Source organism: Brienomyrus brachyistius, chromosome 16, assembly GCF_023856365.1.
Source record: "Brienomyrus brachyistius isolate T26 chromosome 16, BBRACH_0.4, whole genome shotgun sequence".
In the NCBI taxonomy this organism is placed as follows: Eukaryota; Metazoa; Chordata; class Actinopteri; order Osteoglossiformes; family Mormyridae; genus Brienomyrus; species Brienomyrus brachyistius.
The window spans coordinates 4,402,413-4,421,591 of record NC_064548.1 but is presented as its reverse complement, the minus strand read 5'-3'; the positions used below and the strand labels follow the sequence as shown (position 1 = coordinate 4,421,591).

The 19,179-nt window shown below is 45.2% G+C and overlaps 1 protein-coding gene across 3 annotated transcripts in view; it reads right to left on the bottom strand.

Annotated features, from left to right (window-relative positions):
- Positions 1-18,446, bottom strand: part of LOC125709640 (probable ribonuclease ZC3H12C) — a 29,117-nt gene extending 10,671 nt beyond the window's left edge. The window contains exons 1-3 of one of the 3 annotated variants that reach the window (XM_048978297.1): positions 16,866-17,350; positions 16,314-16,435; positions 441-1,225 (exon numbers count right to left, since the gene is read on the bottom strand). In XM_048978297.1, coding sequence (XP_048834254.1) covers positions 441-1,141 — 701 coding nt within the window. In that variant the 5' untranslated portion in view covers positions 1,142-1,225; positions 16,314-16,435; positions 16,866-17,350. Of the gene's footprint in view, positions 1-440; positions 1,226-8,854; positions 16,292-16,313; positions 16,436-16,865; positions 17,351-18,187 lie in introns of those variants that run through there. The other 2 variants (XM_048978296.1, XM_048978298.1) reach the window with 2 other exon arrangements.
- Between the last annotated feature and the right edge of the window lie 733 nt (positions 18,447-19,179).

Sequence of the window (19,179 nt, the reverse complement as noted above, 5' to 3'; positions counted from 1 at the left end):
AAATCGAAGGATTGTTGTACGTGTGATGAAACTGTCTGCTTCTCCAACATCAAGCAGCCACTGACCCACCTTTGGTTTCCTCTCTGCTGTAAACTTGCAGCTTTTTAATACAAATTTTTCCATTGGTCTGAAGGCTAAACTGTAATGTTTCAGTATTATTCCTTGTTGGTCCAGTGCAAGGATGTTGGAAAGGCAATTATACAACAACCAAACACAACAGAAACAGAATACCAAATGAACTGAAGAAAAAAAAAAAAAAAACAAACCAACATGAGCCAAATTCACTGATGTATAAGATTATTTCAGTCTCCTGGAAAATCAAGAGGCACATCTAAGCAGCTCAGCAAGGGAACTTAACTCTAAGCAGGAGAGCAAACACTGATACGGAGGCAGGGCATGGGGGCGGGGCTTTGGAAGGGGCGTGGCACGAAGGCGCTCACCTCATGGCCACATTGCTGCCATCCAGCACTACTGGCCGCAAGTTGTCCGTGTCATCTGGGCCCTCTGGGTAGACGGGGGAGTCGGACCGGAGTGAGTTGGAGGCAGAGCGGAAGACACCAGAAGGGGAGGAGGTGGAAGAGGAAGAGGAGGACGTGGCAGACAACGAGGCAGAGGGCAAGGCTGCTGAACCACCCCCCGGCTCAGCCTCTGGTTTGCTGCCCAGTTTGACCAGTTCCCCCAGAATATCATTAATCAGTGCCCCAGGCCCAAGTTTGCTTAGCACCAGTTGAACCAGTTCTTCGCTGTAGCCCAGCTTTAGTGCAAACTCCATCTTGGTCTGGTACTCCCTGGCCATGTTAGCCTGGTCGGGCTCTTCCAAAGGGACCACTGAACACTGAGGAGTGTCTCTAGGTGGTGCTGCAGTTGAGTCTGGGCTAGGCGATGGGCGGTCACCATGGCTGCAGTTACTAGGCGCCCGATCGGCCTCATTGTCAGACTCGGCACTTTCCTCAGAGTCCCCCAGGGAGGTGGAGGAGCAGATGTCACTCACGTGGGCCACACCCATCTCCACAGCAGCTGAACCAGGGTCGCCGCTCGCTCCAGACTGGCGATCCATAGTTTCCACATGGAGGTAGTCCAAATCCAGCCCCAGGTCCAGGATGCGGCCTACCCCATCCTCCAGGTGGTCCTTGAGGCCCATGAAGCCGTCGCTAACATCCAGATCGGGGCCCCCGGTGGTGCCTCCGTGCCCGCCGTGCCCGCCGCCGCTCTGAGTCCTCGACTCCTGAGAATCGGAAGCAGGTTCAGAATTTGGTTTTTGGCACTGAGCCTTTTCAGACATTCCTTACATGTCACGATTCAACTTATATAATTAAGACATCAAGTGTAGACAGATATTTGGTGCAAACAGATCAAGTACACTTAGACAGATGACAAGCTTAAGATAAAATGTGCTTGTCACAACCAGTGATGGATAGACCACGTTAAACCCCATGAATACATGGTAACGACAGTCTTTGACTAGGAAGGCTGGTTCAGCAGAATAACATGGACTGAAGCTATATAGGTGTTTTTGTGGTTTTGCTTCTGATTGGCTGATAATGTTTTAAAAAAGTAACAGTGACAAGACTTGGTAAGATCAACAATTTTCTTCTCCTGACACTCCATGCTCTGGAGTAGGGCTGAACGATTTTGGGAAAAAATCTAATCGCAATTTTTTTGACAGACATTTGATTTGATTTGTGATATAATTTTTTATGTCAAGGTTCAGTTCAATATTCAGTGTGTAGTAAATGTAAAACATATGACACAGCATGAGATACCATCAAAATATTAACTGGTTTATATTCTAATGTAAGGATGAGAATTTGTGTGGTGTGTCAAGTTAAATAAAGTAATAATGAAAACAATTACAGCAAAAAGAAAAACAATAGCAATCTTACAGGTAACGCTGATTACCCCCCTAATAACACTAGAACCACATTTTCCCAGGCAATGAACAAGCAAGAACTACTTCGGTGTATGCAGCCTAATGTGTTATTAGTGTTAATAACAGCAGCGAATCTAACACTCTCAACCAAAAAGCTGTAATGTTCATAACAGAGTGGCTGTTCTGTCCTGAAACCGTAAAGCTGGGAATTTCTTAACATAGTATGCATTTCATAAAATTTCATAAATAGAAGTAGTTTACTGGTGATTTCATGTTGGTCAAAGTTTTTTGTATATGGTTATTTTCTATATAAATCAATTCAGGTGAAACAAAATAAATATAATGTTCAGGGTTGCAAGCTCTTTCAGACTCTCACGCAAGAAATCTTACGGCAAATCTATATTCCATTCTGAAAAAAAAATTTTTCCTCTTAAAATTAGCTGCATCAAAAATGTTACAGCAGTTTGCAAACCCTATGTACTATTTACAAGGTAATAAAACATACATACATGTAAATGTATGTGCAGAACAGAGAACAGAAAATCTCACTCTATGCAGCTGACCAAAGTTGCCAGCCCTGCATTTTATTTGAAATGCAGTTTTCGACTGAAGCAGCGTATCATTCCTTTGCTTTATTACTAGGACAAATGCAAAACGAATGAATAAACATTATATGTGTCTCTTCTTGTATCTTTTTAAAATAAGACCGCGTGCCCATAATAGCGATTAAAGCGATCTATTCTTTTAGTATTTATGTTAAAGCAAGGCTTTTATTTTATCACTGTTGTGGGATTAAGATTAATATTTGGAAATATTTAAATTAATAAGCACAAAAACATATGACATAAACACGACTGTATTATGGGTTTTACGGCTTTTTTGGGGGGTCACCAACTCCGCTGTTGTGAGAATTACTGACTGTCTCATTGTTGTTTTGATGGGTTAGCGGTATGCTAATGCTATTGCCTATTAACATAAACAAAAGGTGTGATACGCTGAAGCATGTCGCTTCTGGTTTAAAAGGAGCTCACCGGTTCCACTGATGACAGGACCTGTTCAGCTAAATGGCTACTTCAATATTAGTTTAAATACTAGAACTCGTCATAAGTGGAAATTAGCGGGAGAACATTTTGAAGTGTATTTGAGGAAGCACTTCTTTACACAGCGTGTAGTTAGCACATGGAATAGTCTTCCTGCTAGTGTAGCACAAGCTAAAACACTGGGTTCCTTTAAATCAGAGCTAGATAAGATTTTAACAACTCTGACCTATTAGTTAGGTTCTCCCCAAACGAGCTTGATGGGCCGAAAGGCCTCCTCTCGTTTGTAAATTTCTTATGTACTTATGTTCTGAAACAATCTCGGACCATGAAATAGGAAGGCAATTCACTTATAGCTCAGTAGCGAAGTCAGTATTTTTTCCACACCGTGAATGTAACATTTTCCTTGGGTTTCACGTGTTTGCTGTTTGCGGGCCTATATGCCTTCTTGGGCCACTTCTGATTGGTGAGCATGACTGGCACGCAAGAAGCATGGCGCTTGTGATTGGTGAGAATGACTGTCACACAGGGAGCACGGCCTGAATTTGTAAAACTATTCTCACAGTTTTAAACCCTGGGTCTGACGTGCTGTGTAATGTATATCCTAAATCGCAGCCTTTGCGATTTGCTAATCGTGTTGTCTCGATAAATCGTCCTGCCCTACTCTGGAGTTGGTCAGGAAGCTGACAGTTGATGACCCCCTTGAAGATGCAGATGACACACTGCAGCCAGCTGCTGGAATGACCACCCCGGTTTGCAGTGCCTACCAGAGGATGGTATAAAATGTCCTGAATGGCAGCTCTGCACTATGATGGGAATGCATCATTTGGTGTGTTTTCTTTGTTATGGCCATGAGCACAGAGACAAAGCACACACACAACAAGCTCTGTTATAAAAGGCATGTCAACCCAACATGTTGGCACATACTAGAAAGAACACCAGTTAATTTTCACCAAAGTCTGACCTCTCAGCCCATTCTGCCTCAAATATTTCAGCCCAGCTCTCCCTCTATTTAAAAATCTCCCTTAAGAAGAACCCTCTATCTTACAGATTTTTTTCTTTAAGAGTCATTGCTGGAGACATTTGGAAAAGGTCAAACTGGGCATGTTCCTCTTTAAAAATGACACGTTTATTGCAGACATTATATTCTGTCATCAACAGGCTTTGTTAGGAATGTACTCAGACATATTCAGCTATCACGAGACTAAAATGTCACAATCAACAGAGTAGAAATTGCCTGAAGCTGACATGGTCACACATGGCTGTGATCTGTAACACTGGACATATTCGGCTGAAAATCAGTTACAATAAATCTGCTGTGAGCCACAGCCCAGGGATAGCGGTGCCGACTCACTTCCACCTCTAAGGAACTGGCCAAAAACACAGCAGTGTTCCTGCAGTTCAAGGGTAAAATGCTTAATGGTAATTACTGGTAGCTTTTGCCTTAAAGCAAAACATACCATGCTACTTCAGGATATGTATAAACAATAGAAAGGACCTCTGTGCCGTCATGTTTGCAATGGTCACTTGAGAATATAAACAACAGAGCCAATCACCCCCCCCCCCCCCACACACACACACTTTGTCTAATTTAAAGGGCAGATGTTCCAGTTCACTGCCTAATTGCTTTATTTAATACTTTTTAACAGTAGCAGTGCATTGGAAAACACAGGCATCAGTCCTTATTAATGTCATGCAGTGAGAGATATTCCTTGCTGATGCGCCTGTTATCTGGAGGTACCCTCCTTCCTTTGGGCCCCAGGGATTCCCCTTTTCTGGGCTCCACATGACCTCCAACTGGCTGCATGTTGCATATGTCCTTAACATTTTACTGCCTGATGCAATGAGACACATTGCCCACTAAGAATGCCCACGATTCCAACGATCGAAAGATCGAAACTAGTCACAGTACAACATGTACAATCATTATAAAGGTATGTCATACTTCAAGTGACATGGAAAAGGAAAAACTAAAAAAGAATGTCAGCCACATATCCAGCAGAAGGTCTTGGGGGGGGGGGGGGCACAGCTGGGGGCACTAGGCAGCTGAAGAACCTCTGTTCTGAGTCTGACACAATTCCCCTTTTACAGCACTGCTACGATACTGCTGAGCGTATCAAGTATTTTTCTGCATCACTAACCAGACAATGTACCCCGAAAGAATGTCTTAATGGTGCTAAAGCTTCTCAGAAACACATGACAAAATGCCAAAAGCCAAATGTAATATCATTGCATGAAACCACTCCAACTGTCAATTGTGGTTTTAAGACAAAAAAACCGCAATAGATAGTCGTGTCATTCTGCATGGACTTCTATAAATCTGTATAATGTTTATGAAATCCTCTATCAGGTTATAACAGGGACACACACACACACACTGCATTCAAATTCAAAAAAATTCAGCTAAATACCATCTCCATAAAACCACTGCCAGAAAAACCATTTGTAAGCCCTAAACAAGTAAAACAACAATCCCAGGAATCTATCACAGTAACATCACTACAAACATGTACCAGCCCTGGATCTCATTCCTACCAGAACTGGTAGCAGCATGGCTAAAAGAGGCAGGTCTGCTGCAAAGGTAGAGCTGATACCCACTGGACACCCAAGTGAGCCGTGCATTAGCAGATGGACCCGCATGCTCCCAAGCAGGCCTGCCTAGCAACCGTAATCTATGCGTCCTCGTTTTGAGGTATTTCCCTGTAAATGCCATGACAGAGCTTGCATGATCCACCCCCACCCCATACACAAAAAGGAATGCACAAAGGAGACAGGGGCATGTGTCTGGCTAGCCTCCCACCCCTGACCAATCTGGGCATCTCCATGAGGGCATTGTTCATGGGCCTGCTGTCTGGGCAGACGGCAGCCCGGGGCAGTCCTGCTGGCTGAGTCACGCTCGGGCTAAACATTCCAGTGAGCTGCCATTGGGGGGAGGGGGGGGGGCAAAGAGGGGCCAGAAGGGAGAGCAGAAAAGCCATCACTGACATCCCCAGGAGGCAGCTTCCAAGAGCCTTCGGGAAACATAAATAGACTTCTCTCATGGATGAAATTAGTGGCAGAATAGCAATCTCATCATAAACTATAAAGAACGAACAGAGTGGATGGCATTGAAAACTTCAGACTGTTTACATAAAGCAGCAGGTAAATCAGGTCAGGCCATCACACCATCTTCGGGAAACAGCACAATCTGAACTCACTTTCATCATGACAGCTGCTTCCTGCTTGCGACGGAAGCAGCACAGTGATGTTTGTGCCGAGTCAGTGGGCCAATCGAGCAGCAAGGGTGAGAGATATGAGCACAGTGATATCGGTGGTGACTCAGTGGGCCAGTCGAGCACCAAGGGCGAGAGATACAAGCACAGTGATGTTTGTGCTGACTCAGTGGGCCTGTCGAGCACTAAGACCGAGAGATACGAGCACAGTGATGTTTGTGCTGACTCAGTGGGCCAGTCCAGCACCAAGGGCGAGAGATACGAGCACAGTGATGTTTGTGCCGACTCAATGGGCCTGTTGAGCAATAAGACTGAGAGATATGAGCACAGTCATATTTGTGCCGACTCAGTGGGCCTGTCGAGCACTAAGACTGAAAGATGCGAGCACAGTGGTGTTTGTGCCGACTCCCTGGGCTTGTCGAGCACTAAGACTGAGAGATATGAGGACAGTGATGTTTGTGCCGACTCCCTGGGCTTGTCGAGCACTAAGACTGAGAGATACGAACACAGTGATGTTTGTGCCGACTCACTGGGCCTGTCGAGCACTAAGACTGAGAGATACGAGCACAGTGATGTTTGTGCCGACTCACTGGGCCTGTCGAGCACTAAGACTGAGAGATACGAGCGCAGTGATGTTTGTGCCGACTCACTGGGCCTGTCGAGCACTAAGACTGAGAGATACGAGCACAGCGATGTTTGTGCCGACTCAGTGGGCCTGTCGAGCTCTAAGACTGAGAGATACGAGCACAGTGATGTTTGTGCCGACTCCCTGGGCTTATCGAGCACTAAGACTGAGAGATACGAGCACAGTGATGTTTGTGCCAACTCACTGGGCCTGTCGAGCACTAAGACTGAGAGACACGAGCACAGTGATGTTTGTGCCGACTCCCTGGGCTTGTCGAGCACTAAGACTGAGAGATACGAGCACAGTGATGTTTGTGCCGACTCACTGGGCTGTCGAGCACCAAGACTGAGAGATACGAGCACAGTGATGTTTGTGCCGACTCCCTGGGCTTGTCGAGCACTAAGACTGAGAGATACGAGCACAGTGATGTTTGTGCCGACTCACTGGGCCTGTCGAGCACTAAGACTGAGAGATACAAGCACAGTGATGTTTGTGCCGACTCAGTGGGCCTGTCGAGCACCAAGAGCGAGAGGTAGGAGCCAATTAATGCACTGAGCGATCAAACCCATTAGCACCAATCCTTCAGATTCTTCCTTCCATTACCAGCCAATCCTCAATTAATTGTCTGTAAATAAAGGTGCCCACTAACCGAGAGGGAGCCGAACAGCACGAGGACGATGAGCAGACCAACACAGCTGCTGCCCCTTACCACTGCTTACCACTGTGTTAAACAATGTTTCTCTGCATGTAAGTAATGGGCAGGTGAGCCTGTAGGGCCTCATCAGTGCTTGCTAAGCACAGAGACAGCTGGACGGGACAGAGCCCCCAGGGACAGTGGGGGTAGGGCCATCGTCTGTGCTTTCATGGTGTCAACAAAAGTAGCTGAGGTCGCCCGCTGGCGGGCTGGCAACAGATGTCCTCTCCCCCCCCCCCCCCGGGACCAGCAACCAGTGTCCTGTCGGTCTTGTGGGCACTCTCAATGCCCCCTCGTACCCCACCCCCAACAACAGTGCACGTGATACAAAGAGCAACCTCATTTGAACCCCTGAGTCAGAAGCTCAGCCCCCCCCCCCCCAGGAAACACCCACACCTCTTTGCATAAGTAGCTGTTTTTCATCTTCATCACTTTCATTGTTGGCCTGTAACTCGCAGATCCACCAGCAGCCATCTTTCAGTGAAGATGTTTCTTCAGGAAAAGAGGAGGGCTGTTTCATAACCACAACACATGCACCTTCCTGCACCTCCCTAAATACTAGAAGTTGAATCTCACAAACACTCCTGTTCACTCAGAAATTTTAGTCCAGCTTTGGCCACAGCAAAGTACAGAAAACTCCATCCATCCATCCATTTTCCGTAACAGCTTATCCTATTCAGGGTCGTGGGGGGTCCGGAGCCTATCCTGGAGGCTATGGGCGCGATGCAGGGAATAACCCAGAATGGGTTACCAACCCATCACAGGGCACACTCACATCATTAGTACAGAAAACAGAACAGAATTGTTGTGTCAGGTGTCCAGAAACACAGAGATCTCCCCTTTAGAAAACATTTCAGATACAATTACCCTCCTTTCCACAAAACGCCAGTTCAAAGGCAGAAGTTATACCCACAATGCTAAATGTGCCTGAGTGAGCGAACTGACACAGCTGCAATCAGCGCTGAACTCCTCAGAATCACGCGCTACAGGTCGCTGTTCTTTTCAGGACAGACGGAAAGGTGAGCAGCATGGAAAAGTACAACTTCGCTTTCATGCTAAAAATCAGTTTCAGTCAAACCCATATGGGCCTGAAAGACAACATTTGAAATTAAAGGGTTTTATTGTGTTACAGTCCGCTGGTGGTGAGCACCTGCAATCTGCAAAGAACACAATTTTCTCTCAAATGCACAACGAAATAAAAATGAAGATATGCTACACAGAAAATACCACTTTTACCCAATAATTACCCAAAATAAGACTGAAGTACCAAGGCTATTTGTCATCTTTCAAGTTTTCCATATTATTTTAAGATATTTTAAGCTGTTGCTGATTGGACTCTATGGTGGTCAGTGCAAATGTGTGAACATATAATATTAAAGACAAACAGAGATAAAATCTTAAAGTATGTACACTCACCAATGGCCCCTGGTAAGAAAACTGTGACTTTAAATCCTTTAAATCCTACAGAGAGAAGAATCTAGCAGCTTCCTGTGAGACTTAGCTGGTAGGAAAATGGCCACAGCAAAGAAGTGGAAGAAAAAGAGGAAAACAGCCTGAGAGCATAAGATGGATACCCTGGGTTTTCTTCTTCTTTCCTGTGCTTCCCTCTAGTCCAGGTGGCAGTGCTTGCTACTTGGAGGGGACCTCAGCCTCGTGCTGCACCTCTCGCTCCACAGGCCCATCTGAAGAGCCGTTCGCTCCCAGCCAGGCTGCACAATGAGTGGCTCAACAGATGGACCCCAGCTAGCCACGCCTCCCCCACCTTCTTCAGCCAATGGGAGCTCGGGCAGCACACAATGAGACAGGCAGGCAGATGTAGGCAAGCGTAGCACACTAGTGCACACGTGTACACACACACATGCTCACACACACTTGAACAGAAAGCATGAATATCCATACGCTAATTCATACATAGAAATATACCCTTTGCCATGTTTTAACACACACAGGCATATGCAGGGGCAGAGATACATCACGACTTAGAGGTTTCTAAGATAAGCAAGTGGTCTCAACTCCCCACCCCACTGTCCCCCCCGCGCGGTCCATGACCCAACAGGGGGGTGAGTGTCAACAATGGAGATACACAAAAGGCCCCAGCGGGCAGCTGCTGTGTGGGTCTTGTGGCCCTCGGAGGGCTGGCTGATCCAGAGGAACACCTGGCTGCTCGCTCCCCAGGCCCCACGGCCCTTTGTCCTGGGCGTGAGGCGCCAACAATGGGCTGAATTATGTCCAAAAGCCCGCGTTCTTAAAAAGGGTGTTGGGGGAGTAGGGGGGGGGACGGGCCACCAGAAAGCGGTCTGGATAATGAATGGAGAGCTCATGGCCACTCAAAAGCACGATGTCTATATTGTTCAGACACACTTCTGCAAAGGAACAAAATGGTCACCTCCTCAAAGAGGAACAGCAACCTCAACCGCAATGTACACCTACAAGCCAAAGGCAAGTACGCAAAACTCATTTTAAATGTCACCAGAGACATTATTCTGTGACATTTTGTCTGGTCTGCAACACGACACTTTAACACTGCATTTTATAAAAATCAATCAAAGCGAAACACAATTCCTTTCTAAGTTCTTGAAAGGATCTTAAAAAATATTATCACTGCACAAGAGGGACATTTTTGACATGACTCTCTGCAATGCACACAACAGAATTACTCCTGGTACCAGTCAGACATGTAGAGGCGATAAGAAACCACAAAGTAAGAACAAGGTTACTTTTTATTCTGTAACAAAACCTGGTATCTTAAGATATTTAAGTCTAACAAAAAAGCATGTAGTGTTCTCATACATTTTGTGTTAGTATCCATTAAGAAAGCCTTCAAGCAATTCTTAGAATCAGTATTTTTCAGCTGCCTCCTGTGCATTTCTGAAGGAGGATTTTGGGTTTTAGACATAGCAACTGATGCACAACTGTGACTGGAGTTTAAGAATCTGGTCTAGAGTTAAATCCCTAAAATGCACAATTTGACCAGTAAGAGTGTATCTCCTTTTGGGTCAGAATTACGGCCGTCCTTCCTTTTCTTGAATCACAGCATTACTAACCCCTTTCAGCAAGGAAGAACCATCCCTGTCCAAGGCTGCCCAGAGAGATCAGGAGACGCTGGGGAACAATACAGAAGCTGAGAATGCAAACTGTGAGATTATTTCTCCCTAGATCCTGGAACATGCTGGGTCATTTGGTCCAAACCAAGCAGAAGATGGAGCCACAGCAGGGATCAACTAACCAAGCGCATAGCCAAGAACAGAGCTGCGCAACTGATCAAATTTTAATTTTAATTATGATTTTGGCTTCCAACGATCATCAAAACAAAAGAATCAAGATAAAACAATTGTTGTATCGCATGTTGTATTGCAAAGATGCTCCTATTTTGTCTGGTGTTATAAACCCAAAGCACCCCATTCAGCTCCATTTTATTTGTTTCTCAGTTGAATTACATTTAGAGTTTGAGGAAATCCACTAGACAAGTTTTAATTCAATAAATGCACACTATATTCAAAGTCAAAGAGAAATCGCGTTAAATAATTGTGATCTCAATACTGACCAACATTAATTGTGATTATGATTTTTGCCGTAACTGAGCAGCCATAGCTAAGACACAGGAGGAGGCCACTGACATTAGCAGACGAAATACAGTGCACGGTGCGTATGTGTTACAGAGAGATATCTCCTGGGGTACAGGAAGACTCTCGCAAGCATGAAATCCTCTCCCAGCCTCTAGTGACAGGCTTGCAGGTGAGCACTGTACTCTAGTATTGCTTTGCAGAGGGATCCTCAATAAGTCACATTCTTACACCAAGCCTCCTTAATTTCCATCGCAGCTTGGCCTTCCTGAGCCTGACTTCATGGGACAGATCCAACAGCTCACGCTCCCTATCACCTCCATGTCCACAAGACACTTCCACGGCTCCCCATAAGGAACATCAAGAAAGAGGCAGACCTAAGAAATGTATCTCTTTTGTACTCAATGATGGGGAGGAGTTGCTCGTATCTCTTCTGAGGCCTTAAGGGTGCTTTTCCACTGCATCAGGTACCATACTTTTGGTACTTCGAGGTGTTGGTTTTCCACTCTCGTAAAAACTGGTACCAACACTGAATGACATCACAGTGTGAGATGGGGTATTTTGCACTGAATTTGAAAAATGGCTGTAGTGTATTATAGGGCTGGGCAATGTGCGATATTAATACTAGCATTGCATGTTATGCAAATGCAGTTCACATATCGCAAGGACCATGATAGTTAGCCGGTTGAGATCAGGCTTTTTCATACCTTCATTCTGTCTGGATGTTACAGTGTGGGGGGTTTAAGTTTCGCTAAAACATATTTTATTCTGTAATAGTAAATAAGAGTTAGCAAGCACTGAAATTTTAATGATTGTTCATTTTCAAGATTATGTAGAATGTTTAAAAATCAGTGTAAAGTTTACCGCTGCTGCTTTTGCACAAGTGCTGCATGTCAGATCATAATCATTTTCATCCTCACTCTTAGTTGAGTTTGTGAGAAGTCTATTTATTTCGGACTCCTTTTTTGCTTTATAAATACCCCAATATTTATTACAAAAAAATCACACTGCAATATCTGTAATTTTTCCAGTATCGCGCAGCCCTAGTATATTATAGCAAATTTCTTGTCATGCCGTCTAGATCTTCTTCTGGTTCTTCCGACTAGATCGCAATTAAAGATTCAGTTAAAGGTCTCTTCATTTGTCTATGCATACATTATTATTACTTTATTATTATTTTACTTCATTTGTTGTTGTTTTCTGAGTTTGTAACTTTTCAAGATGGTGATTGTATTGTGTTTCCAAAGCAGGCTATTTGCATAACCAATTGAAAATGAACATGTTTCCAAGTCCGACCCCAGAATACTAAAGTACCAAAGAAGTACCCCAGCTGCTTTGGCTCGGGAACTTTTGGTATGGATACTCAACTATAAGTCAATGGAAAAGGGAAAGTGCCAAAAGTCTGGTACCTGGTGCAGTGGAAAAGTGCCCTAAGTTCTTCAGGTATTTTGTACACATGTAGACATTTCTGTTTAGCCAATTCATTGCACTATGCTTCATATACTAGTTAATTTATTGAAGCACAAGTTCAGCACTGTGCAAGGAAGGGTATGTTTTATACAGCCACTGCAGCACACGGTGAGTGTCTGCCCTGTTGTGACCTGAAAGGTCAAACGGCCACAGCCCCGCCAGTCACTAACAGGAAGAACCAAAGATGCATTGTGAGCAGGTCAGTGAGTGTGGCCTCAGTGCACCAGCCTCAGCAGCCCACAGACAAAGAGCAAGGGGGGGTGTAGGATCAGGCCCCTGAGTGAGTATACCACAGAAGGCTTCTAGGCCAGAGGCTGCTGGTCCGCAATTGGTCACCGAGCTGTGATCCAGCCGACTGTGACGTTTCACTTCCCCAGCCAAGTAGGGGGCGGTCGAAACCAATCACGTGTGAAGCATGCCCCCCAACAAAGAACAGTGCGATTCTCTCCGGCCACGCGAACAGCTCAGCGGGACGGATTTGGAGAACAGCAGGAAGACTCTGCTCCAGGGCTGAGGTGAACACTCTGACAGCGAGGACAAAAAAGGGAGCAGGTCTGTAATGGAACCAGGCCAGCTGTTGGTCCAAATGCCGATACCCCCCCCAAAATGCATACATAAATACATACAGGCACTTCCTGATGAAGTGCCAGCCCCATTCTGAAGGCCTGCTTCGATCAGGAGGCCATGGTCACACTTACTATTGTCAGTGGAGCAGACCGGGTGGCCAGGGCCAGTGGGATTGGTGGAGAGTGACACGCAGGAGGAGGCGGAACACAGACTGCTATACACTCGCAGATACACAGGGTGACATGCACTCTAGGACACATCAATCACTCCAAGAAGGTACACTGCAGAGCGACATATGCTATTTAAATCGGCCACAAGTGGAAAAAACACATGCATAAATCAGGTATCATTTTTAAACCTACTTTTATTTTCTTGACGGACATGTACTTGAGTGCCAAACATAGTACATTAAATGTATGGAACACGGAATGCCTGCTCGCACTCAGACTACTTAACACTGCGTACAAGAGTGCTGTGCTATCGTCACCATGCAAAAACAGGCAGAGGCAGTGCATTCATTTAGGGTTTGGAGCAGAGTCTGAATATGTGTATTTTTAGTTTGTGCCAGAACTGGGGAAAGATAGAAGAGTATACCTTACTGCAGGAAGGCCAAATTAGCAAAGCAATAGCAAAATCATTAACGAAATCATTAATGGAGGCAGTTTTCACACTATCGGAATGATACAGGACACTCGTCAGGTTTGCCCATGACTGTGATAGAATACAGAAACACCAATTATGGTGCGATAAGTACTGGAAAACCGATCCAAAACCAGTCAATAATTCCTGTACTTTCTAGATCAGAATTTCTCAATCTTCTCATCGAGGACCCCCCCGGCACCCCATTCGTCCGCTCCCTCCCAAACAGCCCACATTTTTTCTGCCTCCCAGTTCCTGGTAAACATGAACTATCTGGGATTGAGAAATACTGTTTCAGATGATTCCTCCTTCTCTGGGGGGGCCAGACACCCCCCCCCCCCCCCATCAAACTGAAGCGGACAGGTCACAGGCCATGGCTGCCAGAAGTGGAGTTCTGCACATGGAGAGCTGCTGCTTTGTCTACTCTGCCACGGGAACACAAAAGTTGACGCTCTTACAAAGAGCCAGCAGCACACGATCAGAACAGCAGGGATGCAGCCTCGGCCCCCACTCACACCCCACTGTGACATACGTTCTGCTAAGCCGGTAAACAATAACCTTCCCTTTTACAGAGAAACACAAAGGGGAAATCAAATAAGCAGGTCAACAATCAAAAGTTTGCAGCAAAACCCCATGGCATTGATAACTTAATATACTTTTGACATTTTTCTCTAAAAGCATTTCCCTAAAACCAAACCCTTAGTCACCAGAGCAGTCAGCTTATACAAAGTAACATTTCTTTTGATCCTGAGTCAAATACTCTTAACTAAGGGAAGAAATTTGCGTCGCTGCTGCCACTGTCTTATTTAAGCAGGATCGATAGTGAAGAAATTAAGCCAAAAAACAGAACAGAAAAGTCACTCTCAGAACCTGAAGCAGATCTTTACTTCATACAAATCCAGGACATCACAGGAAGGCGGCTACTATACATCTCCAAGTAGGGATGTGTAGATCGATGCTAAAATATTGATTCTTTCAATCAGAATGTTTTCATTTTGAGAATCTATTCTAAACATTGTGGTGGTGGTTGAAGTGGTTCCCCACTGCTTCTATAAAGCGCTTCAAGTGTTGAGAAAAGCGCTATATAAATGCAACTTTCATTCATTGAAATACCTACCGTACATGAACTGCTACAGTGCTGAGGGGCAACAACTGATCCAGCAGCACATCTCCAGCCCCCTGCTTGACAAGGTTTATTATCAATGTTTGGGCCGGATTTAATATCAATATCGACGGTACCAACTTTGGATTGAAGAGAAATCGGAAAGAGAATCAGTCCATGCCTACCCAGCAGTAAAAGTGTTCCCACTGCATGATTATTTGTATCCAAAAATCCATAAAGTTCCTCACAGGGGACTAAGATTTTGAATCCAAAACTCTAAGGCAACTGCTGTCTCTAATGGCAGCTACAATCTGGCCGAGATCTGCTGCGTGCCAGCAGCTTATGCAGGGCCATCTCACGCTCCTCAGACGTTCAAAGCTCCTGCTTTTTAGGCAAACCTCGCAGCCACAGGTACTCCCACCAGTGTGAAGTCACAATCACATCCTACACAAAACTAGGGTTAGCGAATATATAACCCCCTGAATTTGGGGTTAAAAATTCCATACGTATATGTTTAAAAACATGTATTTCATGCACTTCCTAAGCATACAGTACCTAATTAAAAACAATTTTACTACAAACGAGCTGTACTTACCCTGATGTAAAATGTGCATAATTTTTATTGCTACAGGTATCAGCAGTGAAGAGAAACAGTAGGACCTACATTTCTTCACTAATACAAAACAAGGGTGACTAAAGAAGTTTTTTTTTTTTTAGTTTTCAGACCAGCCTGAAAAAACATTACCACCCCCTCATCCCTACACCGCTCAACAAAATCATATCTACCTGGGTAACAGTGTACGTCAAATAGCCTGTGTTGTCCAGGGCTGAGTTTCCTAAAGCCTTAAAGATATGTCGTTCATAAATTCTATCTTTTTAACACAGAACTTACGAAGGACGAATTAAGGCTTCGGGAAACTCAGCCCAGTTCGGGCGCATCTAGTTTAATCTTCCTCGGTCAGTTTGTGATGCGATACAGCGTCAGTCCCAAACACACGCTGCCTAAATCACCGTTAGGCTTTAGCGTCTCACCGCATCGGCCTCTAACCATAACTGGCATTACACTTATAATTAACTATTACTAATTATCAATAGGGGGAGGACAATGCAGGGCCTTCAAACGGCTCCGGGACCTTTCACAAAGGCGGTTATCCAATCTGGTAATTGCCATCTGCTCCCGACGCCCCGTGCCCTCCCCCGGAACAGCGCCGCACGCGCGCCGCCTCATTATCCGCCACAAAGCCGCCTTCTTATTTAAATTCCGCCATCAATGCTTCTTTGAACAGGTGCAGCGATTCAGCGAGGAGGCAGCATAACCTTCGCGACCCCCCTCCCCCCGCCATAATTACTGTTACAGCAATGGCTTACACGGTTACCATTTTGTATTATCACGTATCGCTACATGTGTCCACAGCACGAAGCCGCGTCGGAATTACGGGCTTGTCTTCACTTCGTGCCATTCGCTTTAGATGTCTTAACACAGGCAATTACAAAATAGAAAAAAATAGTATAGAGGTATATTAAAGGGACTCACATGAATGTAGTCAGCCTGCGTCTGGTGGTCCGTGGTGCAGGAGACACATTAGCCGGGGTGGACTCTTTAATCCGCGGGTCACTTGTCAACTCGAGCCCGGTGGTTTTACGGTAAGCAAGGGCCTGACGGTGTGAACGCAAGAAAATGACATTTTCTTACCGATCCTGGGTGTTTTCACGCTAGCAAGCACGACGTGTTGCTAAACAGGAGAACTTTACCTTGCAGCCTCCGTTTTTCGTGACACGCGATAGCACACGCAGTTTCTGTTATTTTGGCAAACAAGAGCTGCTTTCTAAAACAACGTATGCACACGCTGCAATATGCACTGCAAGTAAACTAATATTTTCTTTTAAACCAAAGTTATTGCACCGTAAACCTCCTCCTAAAGACAGTTAACTTAGAGATATTCTATCAAATTAAACTACCTGTTTCCCTCTAAGGTTGTTTCATCACACGTTACTAGAATAGATATATAGCTACACGTATTGTGAAAGTTCCAGAAAATTGCTGTCAGTTAAAGAAAATTTAAATTTATAACACATGGCTATTTACCTGTATTCTGTCGGACATCGCCGCTATGCAGACAAAACTGCACACTCCGAAACTTGTCCAGCATACTTCACGTTGTGTATGTTGTCATTTACATTGGAGCAAATGAAACGCTTACAGTAAACAAATCCTTCTGTGTTGGTGAAATTGAGACGGTCCGTGAAACAAGCCAGCATAAGACGGCAGTGGGGGTTCGGGGAGCTGTCGCCACGCCAGGAATATGCGACAGCATGTTGGGGGATTTACCTAAACGTCACTGTACTCATTTGTTTGTTGCACAAGGTCGACGAGGAAAAAGGAAAACAGAACCGGCTCGCTCGTGCGGCTCCCTGTCACCTCCCAGCGACCGAAGCTCGGCGCGCTCCAGCTTGCCTAACTTGCTCCCCCTTGCGAAAAAATGAGGGTATTTCACGTGAGAAATGAACCAGCCCCCCATAGCTGTCTTAAGGGGCGTCATTCGGCGCCATTGTCTTTCAGTTTTTGTTTGTCCTGGGCAAGGGGGGGGGGGGTCATCCCCTGAAAAACTATATTTTCTCTCTCTATATATATATATAGACACCCCAGCAAATTCACCCCAAGGTCAGACCTTGCATTGCTCAAAGAAAAGGCAAAACGCCTAAGAGCCCTACATCTCACTCTACAAGCCTCAGTTAGCATGTTAAACTTTTAAGTTCATGACAGTACAATTACAAAAAGACAAGTATGGCTTTGCTGGAAGGGTTGCCAGGTGAAAGCCTCTTCTCTCTAAAAAGAACATGGCAGCACGGCTTAGGTTTGCAAAGTTATATTGGAACAAACCACAATACTTCTGGAAGAATGTCCTTTGGACAGATGAGACCAAAGTGGAGATGTCTGGCCATAATGCACAGTGTCACGTTTGGCAAAAAACAAACACAGAATGTCAGCACAAACACCTTGTAAGAACTGTCAAGCACAGCGGTGGAGGTGTGATGATTTGGGTTTGTTTTGCAACCACAAGATCTGCGCACCTTGCAGTCATTGAGCTGTTATTAACCCCCATGGGGAAATTGCCTTTATGCCTCCCAGCAACCTTCTGATTACAGGCACACAGACTTAGCCCACTGAGCCACACGCTGCCCCCTCAATTTACAAAGTATTGTAGAGTCAAATGTGAGGCCATCTGTCTGACAGCTGAAACATGCGACAGGACAATGATACCAAAAATCACCAGCAAATCTATTACAGAATGGCTGAAAAAAAGAATCTAAATATTGCAATGGCCTAGTCATACTCCAGACCCCAACCTAATTGAAATGCTTCAACGAGACATTAAGAGACTTATGCATAAACAAACGCCCACAAACCTCCATGAACTGAAGCGATATTGCAAAGAAGAGGGGCCAAAATTCCTCCACAACAATGTGAGAGACTGAAAGTCACACAGAAAACAATTACTCCACATTACTGCTGCTAAAGGTGGTTCTACAAGCTATTGAATCATGGGGGGGTGTGTGTGTCATGCCCGGCTCGTATGCTCCTCGTGTGTGCCACGCCCCCTGATTACCCACGTGTGCTTCCCTGATCGTCTCCTGCTGTGTCCGATTACTTTGATTAGTCCTGTCCTATTTTAAGTCCTGGTCTTACCTGTTTCCCTTGTCTGTCATTGATGTTGTCAAGGCCTGTGTTCCATCCTGCCCGTACCTTCCCCAATAAATCCCCGCTTTTCCCCGAAATCCGTCTGCTTGCTTGCTTCCTGCTCGCTCGCTTCCCCAGCGATCGCCCGCTTTTACCTCTCTCTCTGTGTGTGTGTGTGTGTGTGTGTGTGTGTGTGCCTGTAATCAGAAGGTCGCAGGTTCAAACCCAGCCTCAGCCTGTGGGTCCTTGAGCAAGGCCCTTAACCCCCAGCTCCCTGGGCGCCGCTACGGGTGGCAGCCCTTCGCAGACAACTTACTCGATGAAAAAAGAGCAAGTTAAGGGAGGCATAAAAATATTTTCCCTACAGGGATTAATAAAGTATCAATTATTATTATACCAGGGGAGTTCCTAGCTATTGAAACAATCAGGGGCTAAATCAGGTTTAGCTGGGGCTTGACTTTGTTCTTTTCTCATTTAAGGATGATTGGCATCAGGGTTAAAATACCTAACCTAAAAACCTAATGTCACCTATGAGGTGTATTTCATTTTTCATAAATGGCATCTCCATTTTGGCTTCAGTTTTGTTAGATAATGACATAGTGGAATTTGTTTTGTTGTTTATGCCTCTCCGTCTACCCATTAAAGTCCTCTTTCCTCGATCCTACTTCTCCCTCGCCTGCTTCCCTCTTCCGTACCCTGCACGACGTCACACACAGTTTTT